The sequence below is a fragment of the Lepisma saccharinum genome, chromosome 1 (assembly GCF_977018435.1).
Source record: "Lepisma saccharinum chromosome 1, izLepSacc3.1, whole genome shotgun sequence".
NCBI classification, from domain to species: Eukaryota; Metazoa; Arthropoda; class Insecta; order Zygentoma; family Lepismatidae; genus Lepisma; species Lepisma saccharinum.
This window is the reverse complement of record NC_139229.1, coordinates 96,436,377-96,463,185: the sequence shown is the minus strand read 5'-3', so window position 1 is coordinate 96,463,185 and position 26,809 is coordinate 96,436,377. Positions and strand designations below refer to the sequence as shown.

The 26,809-nt window shown below is 39.8% G+C and overlaps 2 protein-coding genes across 2 annotated transcripts in view; both read left to right on the top strand.

Moving 5' to 3' along the window:
* LOC145998445 (hexosaminidase D-like) overlaps positions 1-7,196 on the top strand; it is a 104,211-nt gene extending 97,015 nt beyond the window's left edge. The window contains exon 4 of the mRNA XM_083134860.1: positions 1,899-7,196. Coding sequence (XP_082990986.1) covers positions 1,917-4,238 — 2,322 coding nt within the window. The 5' untranslated portion in view covers positions 1,899-1,916 and the 3' untranslated portion in view covers positions 4,239-7,196. The remainder of the gene's footprint in view (positions 1-1,898) is intronic.
* Positions 7,197-19,717: 12,521 nt separating this feature from the next.
* Positions 19,718-21,181, top strand: LOC145984437 (uncharacterized). The gene has a single exon (XM_083118104.1). It carries the CDS (start codon positions 20,051-20,053, stop codon positions 21,179-21,181), a length of 1,131 nt encoding a protein of 376 aa, XP_082974230.1. The 5' UTR covers positions 19,718-20,050.
* The last annotated feature ends 5,628 nt before the right edge of the window (positions 21,182-26,809 follow it).

Below are 26,809 nucleotides of genomic sequence, written 5' to 3'. Positions count from 1 at the left end.
GAATAACGGATTAAGGAAATCATGCATTTTTATACAATAGTTGGACATTCCAGTTCCAAGCACACCTGAAGCCGGCCCGAAGCTCACCCGATCTCAAGTCGGTCACGCTGCCGCTATGAATGATGGGAAACCAGCAGCCTCGGGCGATTAAACCGGCGGCGCCCATTGGCTGCTATTCCGAATCGGATTCCGTTTGGAGCATTCGCTTTACTCGATTTCGTACTCCATTTATTATTTACATTCTCATCTGTAAGGAATGTGTTATACAGGGTGTCCGGAATGGGACTGACGGATTTTAAAAGTGTGTGGTTTTAATATGGGCAGAGATAGGGAAGAAAGAAAACATACATTTTGAAGGAAAACTCGAAAAGTTTTGTTCAGGAAATGTTCATAGTTGTACGACTACCGGTGACGGCGCTGGTATCGCCGAAACGAAAAATGGCGTTCAAGTTCAACGAAACTTTCGACGTGTGTACCACAAGGATCCTCCATCAAGCAACAGTATCCAGGCGAGGAAGGAACAATTTTCATTGACAGGGAATGTAGTGAAAACCTCACAGTGGTGGTAAATCGCGTGTGTCAAGACGAATGGTTGGAGTTAATAAGAGTTTTTTTCACACGTAGCCTGAGGAAGTCAATTCGCGCAGCGAGCAAGCAGCTGGGAATTCCAACTGTTCACGATGTGGTACATGAACAACTACGTTTGAAATTAAGCCTAACGACAAGCCAAAATTTGCCAATGAAATTTTACACAATATTGATAATGACCATAATTTTCGTTTCGGCGATACAAGCGCCGTCACCGGTAGTCGTACAACTATGAAAATTTGCTGAACAAAACTTTTTGAGTTTTCCTTCAAAATGTATGTTTTCTTTCTTCCCTATCTCTGCCCATATTAAAACCACACACTTTTAAAAACCGTCAGTCCCATTCCGGACACCCTGTATATAGATGTATTCTTCGAAATCTCATCTTTACATTGATGTACGATACGCTCCACAACTTTGTTTCATAACTGCTGTCACAATAATCAAAGCTACCCCTTCCGATGGAAAATCCAATTGATTTGGATACGAGAAAAACGCGTGTTAGCTTTATTTGGACTCATGACGTCACACTAATATGGTCCATCGGCTTGTTCCAGTCGCCATGGGGAGGGGAAATTCTTGAGGTATTCTCCTATGACAAACATATGCCTGAAAGCATAACAGGTGGCAAAGGCATCCCCAACAAAATCCCCTAACGGTTCAGCGCAGGGTAGCAAAAGAATGAGACTCCGATCCTCTGCCTATCCCTGAACCGCGAGCGAAGGGCGCATGTTGACAGCAGAAGGTGTCATTTACGACTGAGCAAAAATCAGTCGTGTGGTAACACCGCTTTTTGTACTTGGAAACTGACATCTGGAAACGAAAAGTTTTGGTTTTTGTTGATTGATGATTTGGTTTATTTTACTTCGCCTTTCTGCCACTTTTGGCTAATCGCGAAGATGAGAATGAGTGATGACATGATGAAATTGATGAAAGGACACTCACATGCCCAGGACGAGAATCGAACCCAGGACCCCTGGCATCGTAGCACGCTGCACTAACCACTCCGCCACGGAGGTCGGTGGTCTGGGTTTGTTCGATCGTATAGGCTTTAGGCAGCAGCGACAGCGCGCCACATGAAGATTCACGGAAATACTCTACAAGGAATTCTAAGTATACGTAATTATTTTAGATTTTCGAATATTATAGCAGTTTTTTGAAAGGAGAGGAAAATTAGAAAACAGACACCCTCCCGTCGGCCAAAGCTCTAATCGAGCCTTAATAAGTACTTACAAATTACTATAGACATAGTTATCGATTCCTAATTTCGTACGCTGTGGCGCTAATTCCATATCAATTTATCTTTCCAGATTAGGGGTGCGTCTGAAATGGCCATGGATTTCGCAGCTTCCTACGCTGGGAGAGTCGGACTCACGGCATGGCGTCGGAAATCAACCCTTCTTGGCGTTGCGGCATGCCTGATTCTCCTACTGGTCTGCGTCCACTACACGTCGCTCATCAGCAGAACGGACAGCCCTTCGGAGAAGATGCCGGACGTGGCCGGGAGTTTGAGAACCTTGCACAACCTGCAACGCGAGAATCTGCCCCAGGCTCTTCAGCAGCCGACGTCCAGCGTCCAGATGGCGCAAGCACCCGATGGTAAAGGCCGAGACCGCGTAAAGAACGTCCAGTTCGTTCCGAACCCAGGAATAGATTCGCCGGTGAAGTTGAAACCGGAGACTATGTTTCCTCCGACGGTCGCCCTACCTGACCCACCTAGTCGAGAGGACCTTATGAGGAGGAAGGCTCTGCTCGAGCAGTACGGCCTGGAGAAGAGGCAGGAGGCTAACAGAAGGGGATGGCCGATGGTGTCGCAGAGCGTGGACACCAGCGGACAAAATTCTCCCGTTGCTCAAGTACAGGAAATCCCACTGTACAATCCCGAGGATACGGTGAAGAAGATGCAGCGATCGGAGAACAAAGACCTTGCGGGAAGTAACAGTCCGGTTGCCGTGCAGGGTACTCTAGAAGCGCAGAACATTGAAACGGCAGGCAGCGGAAGTCACAACCAAAATTATGTGCAGAGCGGTGGGCAGTTCGATTCCCAAGGGAACAATGTTTACTATCAGAGCTTGTACGAGATGGGGATCCCGTACATCAACACCGACCCTAAGCATCCCTACGTTCCGCCAGCAAGGATCGTCCACTTCGATTTCAAGGGCGCTCCTCCGAAGGTGAGTTACCTGAAGCGACTGTTCCCCATGCTGAAGCAGATGGGAGCCACCGGGGTACTTCTGGAGTGGGAGGACATGTTTCCGTTCAGGGATCCTATGGACACTATCGCCGCGACGAACCACTACTCCAGGAGAGAGGTGAAGACCATAATAGAGATAGCTGCCAACAACGCGTTGGAGATAATTCCCCTGGTACAGACTTTCGGCCACATGGAGTTCGCCCTGAAGCACAAGGGCTTCGCAAATCTTCGCGAGGTTCCCGAGTCGCCGCAAGCTCTCTGTCCGTCCTTGAACGAGTCGATGTATTTCATCGAGAAGATGATCGATCAGGTCATGCTGTACCATAACCGAATCCGCTACCTTCACATCGGATGCGACGAGGTGTTTCAGATGGGGGAGTGCCCGAGGTGCCGTCAGCAACTGCGAGAGAACTTGTTCTTATCTCACGTCAGCCGCGTCGCGAGGTACGTGCGGAACAAGTACAACGTCACCCCGATCATATGGGACGACATGCTGCGACATCTGATGCCTCAGAACCTGGAGGATTTCAAAATCGGCGAGCTCGTGGAGCCCATGGTTTGGGTGTACGCAGAGGATGTGTACCGCTTCGTGCCGACGATGATATGGGACAAGTACGCCGCTGCGTTCACGCACGTGTGGGCGGCGAGCGCGTTCAAAGGTGCTTTCGGTGAGACCATGTACATTCCGAACGTGAAGAGACATTTGGAGAACAATCTCCGCTGGTTGGAAGTGATGGCGACGGAGGGACCAAAGTTCAAAGGTGGTTTTCGCGGGATAGCCATCACGGGTTGGCAGCGGTACGACCACTTTTCGGTCCTTTGCGAACTTCTGCCGGCGGCCATCCCGTCGCTGGCCGTCAACCTCCTGGCCACCTCGCACGGGTTCTTCAACCAGAGCCTGAAGCAGAAGCTCTACTCCAATCTAGGGTGCTCGCAGACTTCGAGGCACGGCACCTTCGTCAACTTGAACAATGACCCGTTCCTGTGGGAGAAGTTCGCGTGGTGCTTCTTCCCAGGTGCACCCTTTTTCAAAGTGACGTATCGCCTCCATGCCGCCGAGAAGGAGGTGAAGGAGTTCATACACAGTGCCACGAAAGCTAGGGGATGGATGACGGACTACAACATCCGACGGAACTACTCCATTCCCTTGCGAGTAGACGAGCTCATGATGGACCATCCGAGGATGTACCACACGTACACGTCCTTGGTAAAAGCCGCCAAGGAAGCTCTGTCGGAAATCTTTGATGTGTACACGGTCGGCGAGTGGATCGAACAGAAGCTGTATCCCACGATCGAGAAACTGGAGAGTATGCAAAAAGCGGCCAATGATCTTAAGTCGTTTAAGTCGTGGGTTGCCAGGCCTTTACCTGTTTTGCCGCAACTGAAACAGTTAGGCGTTTCTTTGTCGGAAGACGAAGAGTCTACCACGGATCCTAAACAGCCCGCAACACAATGAACTACTTAAAATGTTATGTATACCAATGAACAAAACCATCGGATTCTTCCTTCTCTACGATACATGCACTAGAAGAATCGCCCATACTGTGATTTTGCAGCGAAAATGCTTCTAATTTATAAGCACGCCTACACGCGTACCTGTGTGTAAAGAGTTAGGAAAAGACTGGTAGTCAAAGACCAAAAAGCATGCACGTGTAGAGGTATTCTATCTTTAGCAATTCCCTGTGATCTGTTATAACGTTTAGGTTTTTAAGAAAACTTGACAGCAGTATTGTGCATTTTTGAGTTGTGCAGTTGAATGTTGCAGGAATAGATATCGCTATGTTGCCCATGTACATGTAGAAATGGACTTCAGCTTGTAAAAAGCGCGAATTTTATATCATTCCCTACGAGAATAAGCACCATCGTGATAGTGACATAGTCTGTGACAAATGTAAGGTGTAACGTTTTGTCTGTTTTCTTGAATTACAAATTCTTTCTCCCAACAAACATGACATCGTCCATCTGGCTTTCATCTTGCATTTTATGGTCTACACGTTCCAACAGTATTGTAAGGTCTGAACATATGTAACACTACAAAACACATATATGCACTATTTGTTTACTGAAATATTAATTTGCAACAGATGAGGCGAACTCATATATATAAGTCTAATACAATTAAGCACCAAGTTACTGCACTTTGTAATGTAGCCCCCTCTGTGTTTAATTACTGCATTTGATAGACTTGATGCTCACAACTGTAATTACAATGAATATGTCACTCGTAACTAGGGACATTATGTCGTGAAATCATGTAAATGTGTTTCAGGACTTCTCCCATATATGTGAATGAATAGGAAAATATGAAAAGATAAAATGCCGGATTGGGCTTACTCACATGAATAGACAACAAGCCAGAGTTAGTGTAAGGTTTGACAATGTTTAGTTGAATCTCTTGCTTTGTACAAACATTGCTACCAGTACCAGTAGAAAGACCATCTTAGGTGATATTTTGGTAGCTTCAGCAGTAACCTACCTGTGCATTGCACGAAATGTCCACAACATGGCAAAGCAAAAGCATAACATTTTACATATATGGCTGCTACCTTTTACATGATTGATTGATTTGCTTTATTTTACTTCGCCTTTGTGCCACTTTTGGCTAATTTGCGAAGATGGGGATGAGTGATGATATGATGAAAGTGATGAATGGACATTTACAAACATCCGTGTCCAGGCCAGGATTTGAACCCGGGACCCCTGGCGTCATAACGCGATGTGCTAACCATTCCGCCACGGGGGCCGGCACCTTTTTTTACATGAATCTGGTTACGTGAAGGTATGTGGAATCATAAAAATTAAGACTATAATACAGCATATTTTCAAACTAAAGCATAATAAAACTACTTCGAAAGATAAAAGCAAAAACATAGGGTTTCTTTAAGATTGCATTTAAATATAAAAAAAAAAACTATTTATGAAAACCATGTGAAGCCTCTGCTGGACATTACCTTACGTTCATTCTATGCTTGTTCCTGCACCTACCTGTTGGTGGTGCTGCTGTGTAAATAGGTTCTCAACCTGTGACAGCGGGTAGTTGTAAAATGGATAGACAGGTGTGTATGTCTGGTTCGTTTACTTTCTAAGATGTTAAATTATTTTATTCCTTTTTTCACGAGGAATGTTTTGTTTGTTGGGAGACTGGTGATCTGTTAGTACTTGTTGAGTATGAACTTGAAATTGTACACTTGATGGTGCTTGTTCCTTTCAATTTACGCATGTGGGGGATACACGGCTGTGTCTAAATGATGTACTTGTTTATAAAAGACTGATCCATATTGGATTGGCGTTGTGAATAATCTATAGATTTATATACGTGCTCCACGGAATCTTAACAAGTAAAAATAATAAAGAACATTCTCTAATACTCATTAGTGTTAATAGTTTCAAATTAGGAGAAGAGTTTTATGTGTCGCACTCTATACACACATATTTTGAAATGGATATCCTTACAAGGAGCCTGAACAAAGAGTTTACTGTGTAACTGTTGGTTGTGACTACGTTTTTTGGTTAGTCTTTCAGTTCACAAATTATGCCAAATAAAAACCATGATTTTTTTTTTTTTTTTTTGCATATATCTATGGTGTTGCAAGGTCGACAATTGAAGGTCACCATGACTTCTTGTTACTGGTAAAGCAATTCTGCTTTATATTTTAAGCAACTTTCTCACTGTTCGTGTGTGTGTGTGTGAGTGTTGGTGAATGTTTATTGGCAGTGAAAAACAGACATTAGTTGTTTGATTCTTGGCTACAAGCAGCGTTGGGACCAGAAACAGGCGAAGCATTTTGTGACATTAGATTTTAGGCATTCAAGGCATATGAGCACTGTAAAAACGTACACTCTATGATTATTATTGTTATTACTATCTATGCCTTGTGCTAATATGAAACTTTACTCCTGTAAAGAACTGTCACTTTCACATGCTTTCACTGTTAACACAGTAGATACTTCTGCTTGGCCTGCCTGAACATATGGTAGCCAGGATTTGAAAGGCATAATTTTTACTTGTTAAGTAAATTTCGCCACTGATTAGTATATAAGAACTGTCAAGTAAGCATGTGTGGTGTGTGCATGAGTTGTTTGTAGCAGTATTACTTTTTTCTATTTTGTGACATGGGCTACCTTTTCTTCTGTGCCCAATTACACACAACTCTTAAGGACGAGATGTATGAAATGTAAGTTTCCCTTTGTTTAAAGTAGAGTGTATCTGACGTTTTCTTTTTGAATCATGACATGTTGAGAATGAACGTGAACGATAGTGTAGAATGATACCAGAAGGTTAAAAAGGGGGATAGTGATGTTAATGTAAAGTGTAATGTTTGCAAAGGAAAAAAAAAATGTTAGCGAGAACAAATTTATTATAATTTTATGCGTGCTTGTTTGTAATTTTTTAATGTCAAGTAAAAATTGTTTCCTCTCAAAATATTGTTCATTTTATTTCTGTATAAAGACACTAGAATTTAACTTGTAGTATTACGGTCATATTATTTATAAATTATTTCATGAAGGATTACCATTACTTCAGCAATGAGATGGTATGCCGAGATTATTTCAACATTCAATTCAGTGTAATTTGATTTTAGTACAGTTGTTAATTCCCCCATAATGCCTCAACTATTGTGACTATGTTATGAATGTTTCCTAGGTTTAACACATCCCGAGATACTGATAATGCAAATCAAATGCGTATTCTATGGGCCAGTTAACCCGTTAAAATTGTCCCATCTATAACTTTCAAAAACGGGCATTTTCCATAAACTGGTTGCAATTCTTCTGAATTTTTGTTGATCTCAATTCTTTATTGTTGCAATTGTTGCAGGTGCAGTTGAGTGCAATAACAATTTTCCCCAGAGGGTCTCTCCTTGGTTCATAATTTTCTATTTTACAAAATAGCACGAACTTCTCCACTTTCCCGGTGGCAAACAACTTAGATTATGCTTCTGAAGGGTTGAATACAGTGAGAGTAATATCATTTTATCTTGGGGGGGGGGGTAACTAGGGGCATTTTTCCTTGGTAGAATATGTAGAAATTGGTACTACTGAAATACAATAAACACTGGAAGCTCTAAAGCATGCCGGAGTAGTTTCCGGCCTTCAATAACATAAGAGCGCGGGAAAATTTCAAGATTATGGTCATCTGATTAGCAGTTTCGAACTCCTTTCGTAACGTGTACGACGAAAACCCCGCAAGCGACCAATCACGCAGCAGCTAAGTGAAGAGGAGGGTTCAAGAGTGCAACTACAACGTGTCTGGCATAATAACGGGATTGTGTGTCTCCTGATGAAGAGAACTTCGATAGAACACACTTCCAAAAACGTCAATTCATTACTAAACCTAATAAAATCACTTTAATATTCCAATGCATTTCTGAGTTTCTCTTAACTTTGCAAAACGTATTTCTGACAAATAAGAAGCAAATATTTAAATCTAAGTTCTGACGAGAACAAGATTCTATGATTATTACAACTGGGACACACAGATCCTTGGGCAAATATTTTATAACCGCTGACCCAGTAACTTCAGATTCATCTAATATGGAAACGAAACGACTCTATGAGAAATACTCTTTCCTACGGAGCATTAAGCAAGTTGACATTTTACCGTAGTCTTTCACCTTTGCTGTCTGAAGTAAAGCCTCTGCAAGTGGTACCAATCCAATGAACAAACAGAATATGAAACACGATATTGATTTCTGAATTGTCTGCAGCTCTTCCTTTTCCCATGTTAAGGAAGAAAAATTTGCTGACACGAAATAAAATATATCGCCAATGCACGAATTCTCGAAATAAAGACACAAGATGTATTTTATTTTAAAATTGACTTCAATCATCCCAAACACATTCATTTCAAGACCAAAAGAGGCAAGTGTACCATCGCTACTTCTACCAAAATACAAAACTGGTTCATCGAACTTTAACATGTTTCATGTCAAGCTTATCATTTTCGTTCTTTTCTCAAAATTTCCACAGCGGCGGCCATTTTTCCAACATGGTGGCCGACGAACAGATTGAATCCTTAGAAGTTTCTTGTACATGTTTTGTTTCAAATTTAATCTTCCTTGCACTATAGGTCCAGGGTTCGATAGTCGGTGGAGGAACATAGTGGTTCGGATCCCACTTTAAACTGTAGGTCCAGTCCCGATTAGCCTTATTGTGCATAAAGTGGACTTATAACACCAAATCAATCAATCCTTGCACTATGCTGTGCAAGATGAATTATCCAAGTGGGAAGAGCACCCAAAGCTAAATATTTTTGGTATAGAGTATATAGTTAGTACACCCAACGGCGAAAGAAACAGTAGGCGAATTGTCTACCACCATTTTAATTCGGTCTGAATTACACAATGTAATGACAATGAATTCAAATAATGATGTCAATAAGCAGAGAACAATGCCTGCTTCGAACCAACATAGTTTCATTCCTTTAAAACAACACGGGATGTATAATAAAAAAAGTTATGAAAAAAGCGGTGGACAATTTACCTACCATTATCTTTGCCGTTGGCTGTACATTCGTATTTTTCTGTTTAAAAATTGTACATCGTAATGCATTTGTACTGTAACTGCTGGAAAAGTTTTAAGAATACTGTTATTTATAGTAATTCATATTAAAGATATATTTGTTTTTTCGTGTTGTACGAATGGACATAATAGATGCTATTTGACGTCATGACGCAGTGCACTTTTGGAAGAAACAGCATGAAGTCTGTAAAACCGATTCGCACGTGTTAAGGAAAGCGTATGAGAGAGGCTTCTTACAGCGAGAAATAGAATTTTGCGCTATTTTATACGTACACATTTTTCTGATCATGATTACCACATCTTGAATCGCTTCGTTAAAGACCGTCATGTTTTCAACGCAGGATCTGATCTGCTTGACCGAAATATGGCAGCGGAGCGTAGCGTGATTTCGCGCAATGAATTGTGGGGGGAAGTTGTTCGTTAAATATCATCCATTAGCTTCTAACAATCGCCTATTTTAGGGCAGAACTGCCGTGTTACAATTACCACTGCTCCAGAAATAATACAAAATAGTCAATTTGACAAACTCACCAGTAGGCATAGAATAATTAGACAAATTATCCGATAATTGTTTACAGTAATATTCACGCTATAGGTATGTTTAATGAGATAATTTAATAAACGTAATTAGGTTTTAATTTGATGCGAGCAATGTATTCCAACAATTTAATTACATGATTAAAAAAAGAAAAAGTACATGCGTACATAATTTATAATAATTACATTATAATTAAGGTAATTTTATTGACAATCTGTTTTAATGTACGCAGATACACGGTAATCAAAACGAGAGAGAAATCAGCGATTGCAAAATTAACATTGTGCAATAACATGGAAACTATCACAAACGTAAGAATACAAACTGTTTTTGAAATTTTATTATTCGCAATTGAGTTTGAGATTTTAAGTCCACTCTTATGCACACATTGGATAATAAGAACTGGACCTATATTTTAAAGTGGAATCCAAATCACTATGTCCCTCCACCAGGTATCGAACCTGAGACCCTTTAATTGCAAGGCTGCGACGTTACCACAACGCCATCAGGGAGTCCATTTATTATTAACAAGGGGGACTACCAATACAGTGGTGTATTACCTTATGATCAAACATTCGAATATATTTATATACATTTCTTTCGTTAACACAATCGTTACAACGATTATTAGATTATGTTATCAGATTTGAAAAAGGTGCCTGTACGGTAGGGGGGGAAACAAGTAAAAGCGTGTGTACGTACGTGTGTGTTTTTAGCATGCGAGGGAGGAATTTACCTTCGACAAGTTTCAATCGTTCATACATTAAGTACCCAAACAGACTAGATGCGAAGAACGTACCCCTCTTGAAATCAATAATTAGTTAATCTGGTTGATTGGCTATTTTGTTTGCACATACACGCTGAATTTGCTCTCTTCTAACTCGCTTATCGAAACAGCCCTGAAATCTGCACAAGGCTTTGTTAGGAATAAACGACAGTCTGTAATGACAGGTAAAGTTGTAAACAGAATCATGAAAACTTTTACACCCAGAGACCCATTATTTGAGGCTAGGTGACACCAGAGCCTCTTTATGTGCGGATAAGTCAGGAAATATTCCGACCTTAGATCACCCATACCGGGAATCGAACACGGGTCTACCGCATGGCAGTCGAACGCATTACCGACTACACCACCATTATCAATAGTGGTGCGGATAAATGCTAACAGGCACTGTCGATGCAAAGCTGTACAATAGGGATGGACGATATCGGAAATTAGGTATCGCGATATATCGTCACAGACGATACGATACGATATTTGTTTCCGTATCGTGATATCGGCGATATATCGTCTCCACGATACATATCGTGCCGGCGATATATATCGTCCGCTTTTCCGTGCTGCATTTCCCGTCAAAAACAGAGGTATTTCATGTACGTTCGGTTCGTCACATTCGGAAAAAAAAACAATGTAAGATCTGTACTTTGTACATACGATAGCAGAGCGAGGAAAAAATGGAAACGCAATAATTAGTATGTAAATATATTGTACAAAAAATAATGGTAATTACCTATGTTGCAAAATCAAAGTAGTCTTGTGATCATTTTCCATCACAACCAAAATAATTTTCGAAAAATTTTCTTTCCTGTGTCACAATATTATTTTTTCATATAAGGTTTGCAAAATTTGTTGATTAGTGGCCTGAAATTTGTCGTTCTGGCTATAACTCTTGTCTACTCTTACGGTGGGCGGCTTTAAGAACCATTTCTCGAGCAGGCCTCATCTCCAGGAAGCTATCGACTAGGGGCTCGGCAACTAACGACCTGTTGGGTGAGGTAAGTCAAGGCAAGGACTTTTTGCTTCCAGAAAATACGCAATATTTAGGCTGGAGAGTTTAATGAACTAACCGGCCCTCATGCTGGCAAGGGAAGTGGGGGAGCGGGGAATACGCAGCAGACCAACAGGCAAAACGGTGGCACAGTGTGTTACGACGTCGAGAAGAAGCGCTGCGCGCACCTCGTTCTACAGGCTGCTGCGTTTCTTATCGCATTGGATTGGTCGCTTCCCCACTTCCCTTTGCCAGCACGTAGGGCACCCGCCGTAAGACTGGACAAGATCTATAAGTATGAACGATAGATATGCGAGGTAAACTAAAACATATCTCTGACCTATGCGGAACATCAGATATTCGTCCTTCTCGCTGACTATGTACGACAACCAAAATAAATTAAAACATTCCACGTTATGGTGATTTCCTTACCTGAATCACGGTCTTGGCTAGCACTCAAAACGTGGTAACTATATACATATATCGCCAACACGATTTACTTGTATATTATCACCTCAGTAAATATCGTGGAGACATATATTTCCCTGCCTGACAATACTGTCATTACTTTCTCGCGAAGATCATAATCCTTTTTAGCCGCGGAGCATTTTACTGGTATTACGAACGGGGTAGCATTGTATCACTGTATTTAAGTGAACTGATACACAAGCTAGGTTTTTTTTTTCAATCAAGGGTGTAAGTTTCAAATAGTTGTGAAGCGACACATGATTTTTAATTAATTTTGAACACTATATATTTCGCTGACATGATAAATATGATGGATGCCAGGGCCGGACTGGGACCGCCAAGCGGGCGGTGGAAATTTTCCTTAAGAGGGCGCCCCAAGAAATCGTTGATTGTAGTGGCCTATTATTACAGCAAAAGCTGAAAGAAAGGCATATTACAATAGAGAATAGAGGCGAATCCACGAATTTGTGTCGGGGGGGGGGGCAGCACCAGGATAAACGTGCCAATAATAATAATAATAGTAGTAGTAGTAGTAGTAATATCAAAGACGTTATTATCATCGTGATTCACGCAAAAAGGGGTTAGCTACAAGTCGGTGCTAATGCAATAGTGTCTGAAAAAAGGATTTGAAATATATTTTCAACACGTTCAATTTCACATTAGCTAATAATTGAAAACTGTATTTTTGAAGACACTTTTTTGCAAACTTAAAACAATATTAAATTAATAGGGCTAAAATAATTTCACAGGGGAGCAATGGGATCCTCTGTTACATTTTATTGACAGACTTGTTTTCATTCGCTTGCTCCAGAGATTGTCGGGATAAAGTGTAGGTAACCGGCGAGCACCCCCTCCCCCCCCCCCCTTTAGTGTATTTCTCAACTTCACCGCAGGGCCGTTCCAATACGGTGGCGAATGCTTTTACAATCGATAATCACATTGTTTGGGTTCTAGAATATACCGGGTAGGTTCAGGCTTGATGCCCCTCTCCCCTACATAAATACGCCACTTCCATGGAGATTATATAGGCTCGCGGTGCTAATAACATAAGCTCTCCTTTGTTTTTATTTTAGCTAATCCTCCAAATCTGCAAGGAATAAACCTTATCTTGACATTTTGCTTAACAAAAGAGTACGGCCTTCAGATAACGAAAGATAAATGCATGTGCAGCGTTTGATTTATTTGCTCGCAAATGTGACAAAACGGCCCAACAGCTTGCAGTTTAAACCAAGGCAATTTCCAATTCGCTGCTTGTTTAAAAGAATCTTGCATACACAGTAAGGGAGTCATACAATGCAGTAAGTATGCCTAGGTATGAAGGGTTTATTCTTGTTCTGTGTTACAATGGACGTTACTGTGGTAAGTTGCACAAGACGTCGTGAAGGAAGAACGAGTTTAGAGTGGACGTAGCAAAGTGAATGTGTAGTCTTGCCTAACTATTTCATGGTTGCAGCATCAGGGAGGAGACGAGAAGAATATTTTCTTGAACAGGTAGTCAGTCACATTTAGTATACGTATAATGCCTGCCTTGTATAATGCATATTTTGGTATTTTGGGCTAAAACAGCATTTATTTGTCTAAGTTTTTCTTGTTTGCTTACGGAGGCTTCCCCTGCGCCCCCTCTGGCGTCGTTACTGGGCGGAATAACGTAATTGAATTGCAAGTAGGGTTGGTACAGTGGGATCCATGAGTATTACCATGCAAATTGTCATGACTATTTTCATTATTTTTTCTCTTACATCTATGTGTTTTTAAGCGGTGGATTTTTATGTATGCTGGTGCAGAAGTTGTCAACAGCTTGTTTTGAGTTTTCTTTTAATTCTTGAAGCTCTTATTGGGTCAAATAAAGTGCACGAACAAGGCGCGGGACAATTTGCACGGTAATACTCATGGATCCCACTGTACCGAGACGTAAACAACGTGGAAAAATTCACAAATCAGAATTGATTTATTACGACTTATTTGGACAAACCAAAGCAGTTATCTATTTGATTATTTATTGTCATATACTTATTTTGTTTTATCGCACTTGCAAAATGTATTAATGGCAAAACATTCCGGATAAAATTACGTTTTGGAGCGTTCGCAACGTCGAAACAAGGCGCCAAACTAAAAAAATATGTTGCCTTTCTGATGCCATGTGCTTGTGTCGTTGCCTTGTAATTAAGGGAGGGGAGGCACAGAGTGGTTCGGATGCCAGTTTAAACTGTAGGTCCAGTCCTCTTTACTTTGGAAAAAATCCGATGACTGAAAAGATCATGACACGTAGCGGTGAATAAAAATTATTGTAATCGAGATTTGGCAGTACCTCCCCTTTCCTTTTACACAACACTTGGGCACACCGATGTACAGTGGGATCCATAAGTAATGTAATTTCAAGCAAATTGTGCATCACCACGTTTACTCCCTTTGTTTTATGCAATGAGAGCTTCAAGAACTGGCACAAAACACCAAACAATCTGCTTACAACCTCTGAACCTTACGTAGGATGAATATAAAAACCAACGAAAATAGTCATGGGCAATTTGCTGAGCAATACCTATGGATCCCACTATACCCCAACTCTTAAAATTTCTACTCATAAGATGAATTGTCAGCTACACCCACCTACTCGAACAACTTTCGAACATCACTAATTTGTATGCTTTGACACGGCGTCAGCCTCGTGTATTCTAAAGTGTGGGAGAAAAAGCGACTATCACGTCTTTCATTTCACAATGAAGTTCCCAGGAACTCAATGCAAATGTATAACTTTATCGCTGATAATACGAAAGTTTTCACGTTAACCGTTCTCATAGCGGAAACAGCACAATCAACCTTACGGGAGGGAACTCGATTGCGTGCATGCATCATCAATCCGTTTTTTCTTTCTTTTCTATTCTTTCCACTGGCTCGGGGTAATAAGGGAGATTGGCAGATAGAATCTAGGACAGACTTTGTCAAAACATGCAAGACGTGGCGAATAAGGAAGGGAAAGAGGAATGATTTATAACTTAAGTTGCAGCATAGGCCTAATATCCATTCTGGTCAGCATGTTAGTTGGAATATTTGCGATTCGATGCCATAAGGGTCAAATTCGTGAAAAGAGCAAAGTAATTCCAACCATTGTCGAACCTTACGTACGTCGACAAATAAAACTAGATTCTGGCGCCACTTGGGTGGGTGCGACGGTTTTTACAATGCTTTAGGAGACGTTATATTACCAGCGCTAATTGGTACAATTTTAAATTCTGGTTCCTACTCATTAAGCCAAAACAAATTCAACTACTTTTGCAGGTTTTCAAGTAAATTTGTAGACCATTCTGCAATACAAAGGCGTACCAAGAGTGGATATTTTTTTAGATTCTACCCCCCCCCCTGAAATAGATTGGAATTAATAGTACAGGGTGTCCCACGAATGGCGCAACTGGGAATTAAGAGTGGCGTTACTTTGTAACCGAAACCTGTATATACATAAGTCATACACCAAATGTTAGCCCTGTCCAAGTAGATATTTTTAAACATAGAAACAACAAACGGGGTGCAGTGTTGTTCATGCAGTGTTGCCAAATGTAAGTGAAAGTGTAAATTTATTTTTTCACAAAGCATGGAAAATTGCATGTCAAACATTCGTACGGAAATTTGGACGTCAATTTCCACCTTGGGTAGGTGGACTATTTCGCCATCTATAGTTCAGAGAAGACAACCGATCGTTTTCGCGTATAGCCAATCCTGAAATGCCTCGTAAAGACGTACCGGTCCAAATGGGTGTTTTAAAAAAAATATGAGGTACAGTGGCAACACTGTTGATGTTTGAAGGCAACAAAAGGTGTGTTTAGTGATGGTCTATGACATGGAAATACTGGAAACAGGAAAAAAAGAAAATGAAAATTATGGTGAAAAAAGTGTTACTTACCTACTCCTGGCAACCATGCAATGCGATAAGAGCGCCCACCGAACGAGAACAAAAGAATCAGTTAGTTGTGTACTCAAAACTGTTTGAGCCGTGCAATTCGCATTGTTCGTAGGGGAAGATTAGAATTGTTCTGTGAAATGAAGTACTCTTTGGAAGAGAGGGTGTTCATTGTGGAACATTTTTTTTGTTCAAAATCGTACGCTAGTGTAAAAACTGTGTTTCGCGAGAAATATCCGAATAACAGTGTTCCAGAAAATTCGACGATATATCGACTTGTTTCCAGATTTCGTGAAACAGGCTCAGTTAATGACAAACCCTACCACAGACAACCACCAGTTTTGACACAAGGTGTGCTGCAGGATGTGGAGCAGAGAATATCACAATCTCCCAGGAAATCTGTTCGTAAACTTGCTGCACAGTCAGGTGTATCAAAAACAACAACTCACCGAGCGTTAAAACAATTGCACCTACATGCATATAAGGTACAGGCTGTGCAAGAACTGAAGGAAGCAGACAAAGGTGCACGTGTAAGATACTGCCAGTGGTTTAGAAATTTTATTAGAGACAATGGTGTGAATATTTGGATAAGGTTTTTTTCACGGATGAAGCATGGTTCCACTTAAATGGATATGTCAACAGTCAAAATTCTCGACACTGGTCAAGTAACAATCCCCATTTGTTACATGAACAATCACTTCATCCACAAAAGATCGGTGTGTGGTGCGCGATTTCGCGGAGAAAAATAATCGGTCCATTCTTCTTCAACACAACAGTTGACGGAATAGTTTATCGTGACCTTATCACACAGTTTATTTCTCTGTTGGAACGTGATTGTTGGTTTCAACAAGACTACGCAACATGTCACACGTCTAATGAAACTTTAGACATGTTGACAGAGTTTTTTGGCGATCACATTATAAGCAAAAACTTATGGCCCAGTCGCTCCCCGGATCTGACGTCTCCAGATTTTTTTCTGTGGGGTTATTTGAAACAAACAGTTTACATTAATAACCCAAGAACACTTGATGATCTAAAAATAAACATTTGCACAGCCATTAACAATATAAACCAATCAACCTTGCATAAAGTTGCTTCCAACATGATAAAACGTGTTGATGAATGCCTTAGGGAAAATGGTTGTCATTTTCAACATCTTTTGTAAAGCTACACTGCCTGTTACGCGCATTGCATGGTTGCCAGGAGTAGGTAAGTAACACTTTTTTCACCATAATTTTCATTTTCTTTTTTCCTGTTTCCAGTATTTCCATGTCATAGACCATCACTAAAAACACATTTTGTTGCCTTCAAACATCAACAGTGTTGCCACTGTACCTCATATGTTTTTTTAAAACACCCATTTGGACCGGTACGTCTTTACGAGGCATTTTAGGATTGGCTATACGCGAAAACGATCGGTTTTCTTCTCTGAACTATAGACGGCGAAATAGTCCACCTACCCAAGGTGGAAATTGACGTCCAAATTTCCGTACGAATATTTGACATGCAATTTTCCATGCTTTATGGAAAAATAAATTTACACTTTCACTTACATTTGGCAACACTGCATGAACAACACTGCACCCCGTTTGTTGTTTCTATGTTTAAAAATATCTACTTGGACAGGGCTAACATTTGGTGTATGACTTATGTATGTACAGGTTTCGGTTACAAAGTAACGCCACTCTTAATTCCCAGTTGCGCCGTTCGTGGGACACCCTGTATTAAAAATAATGCAAGACAATTTAACCTTCATTGTCCCCTACTTTTACATAACAATATTTAAAGCGCAATTTTCTCATTTCTTGTAAACAATTGACTCTCTTTGTTGGAATTGATTGAGTTGGTGTTTTAACCACTATGTGCCTTCATCGGGAATCGAACTTTTTTGAATTACCGATTTGGAAATCCTATTCTGTTCTTTTTATGGCTACTTAATTTGAACACAAACAAAAAGGACCAGTTCAATCTACTGTAAAATAAAAAAAAATCTTGTTATATCCTATACTTAGTAAAGGAAATTCTATGTATACATTTTAATAGGGTGACCAGATATTTGTTGACCAAAAAGAGTATAGTCTATAGGTTGAAGGTGCGCATGCACAAAACATAAAAAAGAAAACGAAAATAAGGGTGGCTATTTGTTATTGCTTCTATTATAGCCCCTATAAAATAGGTCTACACTCTACAGATTCAAATTACTTATGGGTCTAATGTAATTAGCAAATTACAAATACTTACTCACCAATGGCACCATCGTTCATATTTCTGGTATGATTTTGCTTTCTTGAGTATGTATAAATCGTCCTTTATTGTGGTCATGTCCACATTGAATTTCACTTTCATTACTTGTTCGAGTGTTGATACCAGGAGTGTACTTTTATCCTCTCGCCAATAAGTTTTAATAACACTGAAGAGTTTTTCACAATCAACATTTGTACCAGGCAGAGTAGAGTAAACAAGAATTTTATAAGAGGCACAATCACTTTTAAATTTGACTCAGCCTGTACTAAATCTTTGTACACTGACCTCCACTTAGCCATCATTGTTTCTTTTCTCCCCCCCCCCCAATCTTCAAGATATTTTTCAACGGCTTTTTAAATTGCACAGTAAATGTCATAAATATTATCATTAAATTCCAATGAATTTGAATTATGTTTTGCTTGTTGATGGATATATGAAAATCACACTTGGAATTGTTCATAGCAAATTCTTGAGTCAAGGAGTAAATACCTCAGTTTCTTGACATCTTCAAAAAACAAAGTGACCATGTTTCTAAGTATTTTACCACTTCACAATAAAACCTATTTGAAACAAAGAAAACATATTTCTCCTTCATACTACCTTCTTTTACAAGTTTCATAAGTAAACATTTTGCTGAGAATGGAAAAACGTTCTGTTCTATTCTGTAGGAGTTGAAAATATTGAACAGAAACTTCAATTACTGTTATATCACCCCTTTCAATTTTTAAAATAGTATCATTATAGTGCATGCAGAAAATATAGCCATAGTTCACTTGTATCATCTTGAAAAAAATTGACTATAGCAATTCCTCACTCAAAAAATAGGCCTTTATCGCTTAATACTGACGTATAATTAAAGTAAAGAGAGGAATCTTATCTTTGAGTGGTATAAAAGACTCTCATAATGGCACCCAATAAATTCACAGAATATTTTCAGATTTTCTGTTCTCGCAGCAAAAATACTAAAATGATTGTATATTTTGAAAACCAAGTTCTCAACATCTATGGGTATTATTTTCGCAAAAGGTGCAGAAATTTCTTTATGCAGAATATGAGCCCCACAACAAATAGGCAAAATATGTTTTCCTAATCTGCACTCCAACTCTGTGCACATTCTTATTTCCTGATGTTGTCGTGTTTATGCTACCAAAATTTAATGGTGCATTATCTGCTACAACCTTAGTTTCCAAACTATATTGATGTATCCATCAATACACTTGAAGAAACTATCCAACTTACGTGTCTCAGAAACCGATGAACATTCTGTGTGTGACTTCGATTTTATATGTTGCTTGTACCTTTGTTTTCATGGAAAAGAGTATATTTGGGGATTTTTGCAAATTGAGAAGAGTATAGAGTATATGAACCTCTAAAAGAGTATGTCTGGTCACCCTACATTTTAAAGAAGACGTCTATAACTAATAAAAGTAAAATATTATTTCATTCCAGATTGTGTAACAAATAACAAATTGGAGTTTTGCTACGAAGTGTGGTTGAAAAAGAGACAAGTGACAGAGGAGACGAACTATTGACACCTGATCTCCAATCAGATTCATTCCGTCTATCAAAGTGAATGTTGAGCTTTTACGAAATACTACAAAAATCTTGCATATTGTCTGTGGATCTCCAAAATGATCCCTGGGTGTACAGTTCCTTAATCCCACTGCAGTATTATTTACAATGCAGGAGCAAGAAATAAACAAACTAAAGTTTTGCTCAATGTTGGCATTCTCAAGTGGAAAGTGAAAAATGAAGCTAGTCTGTTAAGTTGTGGTTCTAGTACACTATAATTGCTTAAGTACAGTGAAATACTGTGCAACAGTGTATGAATTATTATGACGAAAATGGCACTTTCGGTATACCCAACTTCTTCACTTCACCTCAGTGTTCCACAACAGTCAATAGAGGATGACGATACGATGTTTGAGGAATCCATTCCTACTCATCTGTCGGTTTGTACAGACAGTAGGAAAAGCTTAAGTACTTGCGAAAAGTGTCGAGTACTTACAACACAGTACTCAGATGGTAACATGAAATCTCCCTTGCACTTTGCTTCAATGATGGGAGATATCAGGCTCATGAACACATTGATATTAATCGGCACATCGATTGACGAAAGGGACAATCATCTCTACACTCCACTGCATTACGCAACATTTTACTCAGCAAAAGATGCAGTGAAAATTCTACTAAAGAAACATGCAAGGAGTGATGTGACTGATGTTGTTGGTCGTACGGCTCTACATCTTGCATCCGAAAACGGCAACTTCCACATCTTTAAACAGTTGGTGCGTTCAGGGGCCTCGGTAAATGCACAAGATGCACTCCAACGATGTCCGATCCATTACGCAAGCCGAAAAGGTCATGCTTGCATAGTGAAGTTCTTGATAGATGCGGGGGCAGACGTATCCATTCTGGATCACAAGAAAATGTCGCCTCTTCACATGGCGACATTATCCGACAGCGAGGAGTGTGTGTATGTATTGCTTCAAGCTGGTGCAGATCCTAACGTCTGTGACAAATCGCAGCGTACACCACTCCACCATGCTGCGCTATCAGGCAACTTCTCGATCGCATGGGAGCTTATCGAAGCAGGGACCGACCCTAATATACCCGATGCCATGGGACTATTGCCGATTCACATGGCTGCGCAAGTAGGCACCCTCAAGAGTATTGCACTTCTGTACAAGAATGGTTCAAGTATTAACCATGTAAGCAAACTGGACACAATTCCGCTTCATCATGCATTATTTTCAGACCGAATGGATTGCATAAGTTTCGTTGCTATGAACACCAAGGATCTCACTATACAACATTTCATAGATGACTTTCAAACTTTACTGGAGTATAGTGAGAGATACGTACAGCAATATCCAAATAGAGTTAATTCTTCTTACAGGATAGCTCTGTGTGGTAAACCATCTATGCCATCAGCAATGCCAGATAAGAGAAAATGGACAATTTGATCTTATCTTATAAAAACATGACGAAAACTGAATGACAGATTCTGAACATTATTTATAAAATTAAAGCTTTGACACTCATACCACGTTCACCAAAACATAAAAAAAACATTTCAATTCTTCAAAAACTTTCATTTTCAATTTAAATTGTATAATCAAGCTATTTCAAATGTTACCTGGCATGGGACCCCTCTCCCCCTTCTTCTCGGTGTTACTTCTGCGTAGTAACGAATGCATGATTGCGAAATCTTGACTTCGTGTCGGGGAATACATCTGAGACTAGTTTTGCGAGGGAGGGGAAAAATCATTCCATGTTTCCTTGTTAGCCTGAACCAAAGGCAGAAACATTTTACCTTTCCATCTTACCTTGTTGTAATATACAATGGTGTCCTAAACTTAAGCACGAAAGTGACTTTTCCATGATATGTGCCACGAAGACTATACATTATGCAAATATGTGATCCATTGGGTAGTGTAAGGGCTTATCTACCTACCCTGTCAGTGAAGGATCCATCCTACCTGTCTGTTGGTCAGTAACTTCGGCAAGTGCAAAGTCGAGAGTCGTAGTGTGAGAGTACAAGCAGTGGGTTTGTTGGTTTAGTGAGGTCTTGTGGACTAATTGTGCTTGTGTACTTGCGTTTATAGTGCACATGGCTCAAAGACATCATCTAAATGAGTTTCATCGTGATCGGATTGTCGGAAAATTGGAAGATGAACTGTAACCAGTGTCGCTAATGAATTAGGAATTGATCCCAGCATTGTGTCACGATTGTGGAGAAGGTACAGGACAACTGGAAATGCCTCTAGACATACTGGGTGAGTTTGCTCATGAAAGACAACAACAGGTGAAGTCCATTATGTGATATTATGTGCAAGATGTAATCCTCAGTCATGCTGGTCAGTTGTCTAATAACTTGTTCGCCAGTACACGCGTATCGAGTGAAACTGTAGCAAAACGGTTGAATGAGGAAGGGCTGTATGCACGTAAACCTGTTAAATCTGTACCTCTGAAATTGGCCAACAGTCAGTCTTATTTGAGATGGTGTCGAGAGCCGTGGCCGTATTTAGAGGGGGGTGGGGGGTTCTACGGTTTAACCCCCCGAAACTTCTGACACGTTGGATTAATGGAAGTTCAGAAACCAAAATCTGTAACTCATTTTTAATTTTTTTCTTTCGAAGCATCAGAAAAATACAGAGAGACAATGTTGAAACGATCAAACTAGAATTTTCATACATTTGGAATTCTGAAACTTGAGTGAAACAGTATTTATTCTCGGAATCTTAGCCCACACGCGACCCCTCCATTTTTACTTTTGCTGTCCTCTTTCCAGTGTTGTTCCTGCGTCACAAGGAATATAGACTGAAAATTCCCTTATGAATGTCCCAAAATTCCCTGTCCGATAAAGTCAAAAATCACCCTTGATACGAGTTCAAACTTAGGATCTCCAGTTTCGTAGCACATTACGTTCGTGATTGAGGTTACAATTAGTGCCGGATCTACAACCCGCAAAAACCCCGCAGTGCGGGGGGGGGGGGGGGGGGGCGGAGACAAGTAGGCCTTTAGGGGGGCCCTCAGCCATTGACATAGTAGAGGGTTCGTGTATGCGCATATAAAAAATAAACGTAGTTACTCGGAGGTACAGAAACGAATACAATATCCCAGGTAAAGTTAAAGTTCCCTGTGCATGTCATGAAGGCACATTTAGGATATGTGGGGGCAGGGCCCCACATATTTTCGATGCCGGACATCTTGGAGGTGATGTGATCAGCACAATGCTCCGGCCGCATTTATACCCCCCCTCCTCCCAAGGGTTACCATTTGATTTGATGCTGGGTGAACCCTGGATCAGCTTTTTGCGGGGACAAAGCCGGAAAAATTACGACCTTAGAGCAGGCTACAATTTCATGAGAAAATAGTGTCATATATGTATATTACATCACCACCGGTTTCGAAACCCACAGGGAGGGGCAGAGGGGGCTGGGCCCATCCAGTTCTCGTTTAACCCCCATATAAGGGGGCCAATGCATATCTTCCAACATATTACATAACTTTTGCACCCAGAAACTTCACACATAACAGGTGCGAAATTACGCAGGATTCTGCTCTGAAATTGGTAGAATCAATAATGTGGAGCTATAACTCAGTTTGAGTGTCTTTCTTGTGCTTGTGCATTTACTATTTCGGTATTTCCTTTTACAAACTGACAATGAATTAAGGAAAACGCATGGCATATTATGAATGAATATGTGTGAGAATTGAGGAAGAAGCATGGGAATACTGCAGTCTTCATGCTCTTGAATGAGCCAGTCCATTGCAAAATAGGCTCCTTTGTTTCCCTTCGGAAATATCAAAAATCTCTCGCCCAGATGAAAATTTTATCTCGGGCCTTCCTTTTTTATGTAAATATGTGGGAAGATATTAAACTCCTATACAGGATTGTAAGAATAAGTATTATAAACAGAATATGATGATAAAAAATTATCAGTCAAAAGTTACATGTAAAGTATTATGTTGTATAATTACATAATCACAGTAATGCAGTAAATTTTTTGTCCAGCTAATAAAGTTCGATGTACCCTGAGATATATGTTTTGTTGGCAGATACAGTTATTGCAATTACTATTTTTCAAAGGTTAATTCAAGTGTATTAGGTTCCACCTTAAGGAAAAAAAATACCCCTCTCCCGCAAACAGAAAGAAATCAGTATTTATGCTTCACTTATCTTTACCCCCCCCCAAAATCTCTTAATAAATCGGTGCCTATGCACATAACCCCCTTCCCACCTTAAAAAAAAATTTAATTCAATATGGCGGACATCCGATTGGAACACACCAGAGTGGTTCCCCCTAAGCCCATCAATTGTACCCAGCCTAACTCCTTTACTTTTTTATAGGGGGTGTTAACGAACTTTTGAATCACCCTGCAGGCCCTCGTATGAGAGTTTGTCAACATGAGAGCAATAATTACACACTTACAGACATTATATATGTGTAATATACATATAATGTGTGTGTGTGTGAAGGTAGGTAGAGGGGGCCTTTGGTAATATTTTGCAGGGGGGGCAAGATTTGTAGATCCCATACTAGTTACAATCCATGCACCCACCAGGCTAAGTTTTCCACACTTTTCAAAATTCCAAAAATTAAGTTTTAAGGTCAAACAATAAAAACTTTATGACTAAAATTTCCATCTAACTTTTAAAGCTTTTTCTTGAAGGTATCTTAAAATTTAATAACAAAGTGTAATAATTGTGCATTTCAGTACACACTGTATGAAACAGAAAAAAAAGAGCCTTCACTCATCTGCTGGATTGAGTAAGCCCCCTCAAGGAAATAATAATAATAATTACTATTATTATTATTATGGAATAAAATTGTTTTATTATGAAATTTTAATTATTATTGTATAATTATTGTTATTATTACTATTATTCAAATTTCTGGTGACGCCCATGGGAACAATTATGAATGAACCCCCCCGAAACTTTTTCCTGCCTACGGCCATGTCGAGAGCACTGTACTTGGATGGCTGAAGAATGGTTAGAGTTCTAATCACAGATGAAAGCAGGTTCTGTCTGACGTCTGTCTGATTCTGGATGTCAGTACATCAGGCGTGAACCTGGGACACAGTACAAGCAAGAAAATGTGGAAAGGGACACAAATTGTATCAGGGGAATCAGGGTCTGGGCTGGCATAGTGAGTTGCAACTACTGGAATGTGGATCGGTGACAGGTTAAAGGTATTTAATGATGTCATCCTCCATCATGTTTGCCTGTTCCACGGAGTTGTAGGTCTGGATTTCAGTTTTATGCATGATAATGCTCATCCCCATTGTACAGCATCTGTGTCCGACCTCCTTGAGGAAGAGGATATCCATCGAATAGAACATGTGTGGGATGGTTTAGGCAAACATGTTGCACATAGGAGACCTCCACCAGCAATGCTGCCGGAACTCTGAAGGGCCCTCCATGAGAAGTGGAATGTTTTGCTGCAGGAACTCCGTAATAATCTTGTTCTGAGTATGCAGCACTGATGTCAACTGTGTATATCTGTCACAGGAGGGCATAACTAATACCGACTCACCTGTGGTTCATCACAGAGAGTGATTGTGTATGTTGTTCTGGACATACGCCCATAGGCTGCTGATGAAGCAGTTTGAAAATCCTCCGTGTGCTGCATTCAGTTTCACAAAAGATGATTCGTGATTATGTAAAATAGTGTGTTCTGAAATATACTTCTTCTTTGTACCAAAATATCTTTGCTTCAAACTACTATGCACGAGTAAAATGGGTATTCATGTTCCCTGCTTAAGTGTAATAAGCACGTTAAAATTGAAAAGGAGTGATATTTCCCCTCCCTCCTTCCCCATCACTTCACCAGCTGACAACACAACAGTCTCAAGATGAGGCAGACTTATTCCCTTACACGAAGTCACAATTCCACAATCTTACGTTCAATTACAGTGCAGTAGGAACACCAAGAACAAGCACATGTATCAGGGCATGAAAGCATGCCCAGACCAGGGAATGGTTGTTGTAATACACATTTGTTCTGTATGTATTTTTTCATTTCCCATTTTTTATGAACTAGTTTGATTTTCAATTCCCATTTGCAAAATTATTTTAGAGTTTTAGAGCCTATGACTTTGCCACATTATAAAACGTTTGCTTCTGTAAGCAAATTTTATATAAGAAGTGCACATAGACAGATAACACATCAATTCATGCATGCATGTTTCGTTTTTGACGAAAACATGAAATGTGAAGTAAAACATTCTATTGTTAATTTTTAATGTTTCTGAAAGGTGTGTGGTGCCTTTTTCTACCCTGTTTTGTCACGAAATGATGGAAAATGAACTGCAAAATGCAAAATAGACTAACACGAAATTTAGAGTTTATTTACAAACGCAATACTTTCTGAAGTTTGAATTATCCTGAGAGTTATGCAATTCACGGAAAATTGATTAATTCTGTTGTAAATATCTGAGAAGCAAGAATGGACTCCTTTATACAGGAAGAAATTTAATAATCTGGTAACTACATAAATGTGCTATTAGAAGGGTTTACGTTTTATTTTGTAATAAGTGCAGTTCGTAAATCAAATTTAGAATTATGTTCACAATTTTAAAACCAAAATATCATTTTATATACTGCTTTTGATCCATTTTTTCACCGCTATAACACCAACATTTAATTTTATTTATCGCTTTTGAACCCGAAATTGACTCTGTTTTTGTCCCGAAATTTTGCTTTTTTATTTACCAAAAAGATGTACCTCTACCAATTCATAATGTAGAGATGCTACTTATTGGGTTTAATTAAATTTAGAGATGGGCCAATACCGATAAAGTTCCAATATAAAATTTACCAATACCAATAACCAATATTGAACTGATCTGATGTGAAAATCAAAATGTTTCCAGGTGACTGCAGTGCAAAAGAAGTTGCATATTTAGACATTTAATGTTTCTTCAAAAGTAGGGCATGGTGATTATCCATAAAAATTGTAACAAAATGGCAGAACTTTTCACTAAGATATATCATACCCGCAAAAGATTGGTAATTTTACCGATAAACCAATATACCTATATCGACCAATACTGATTAATTGTCCAATCCCTAATTAAATCTG

Excerpts from the sequence above, each read along its gene's own strand:
- LOC145984437 (XM_083118104.1), top strand. The coding sequence starts at position 20,051 with ATGACGAAAATGGCACTTTCGGTATACCCAACTTCTTCACTTCACCTC.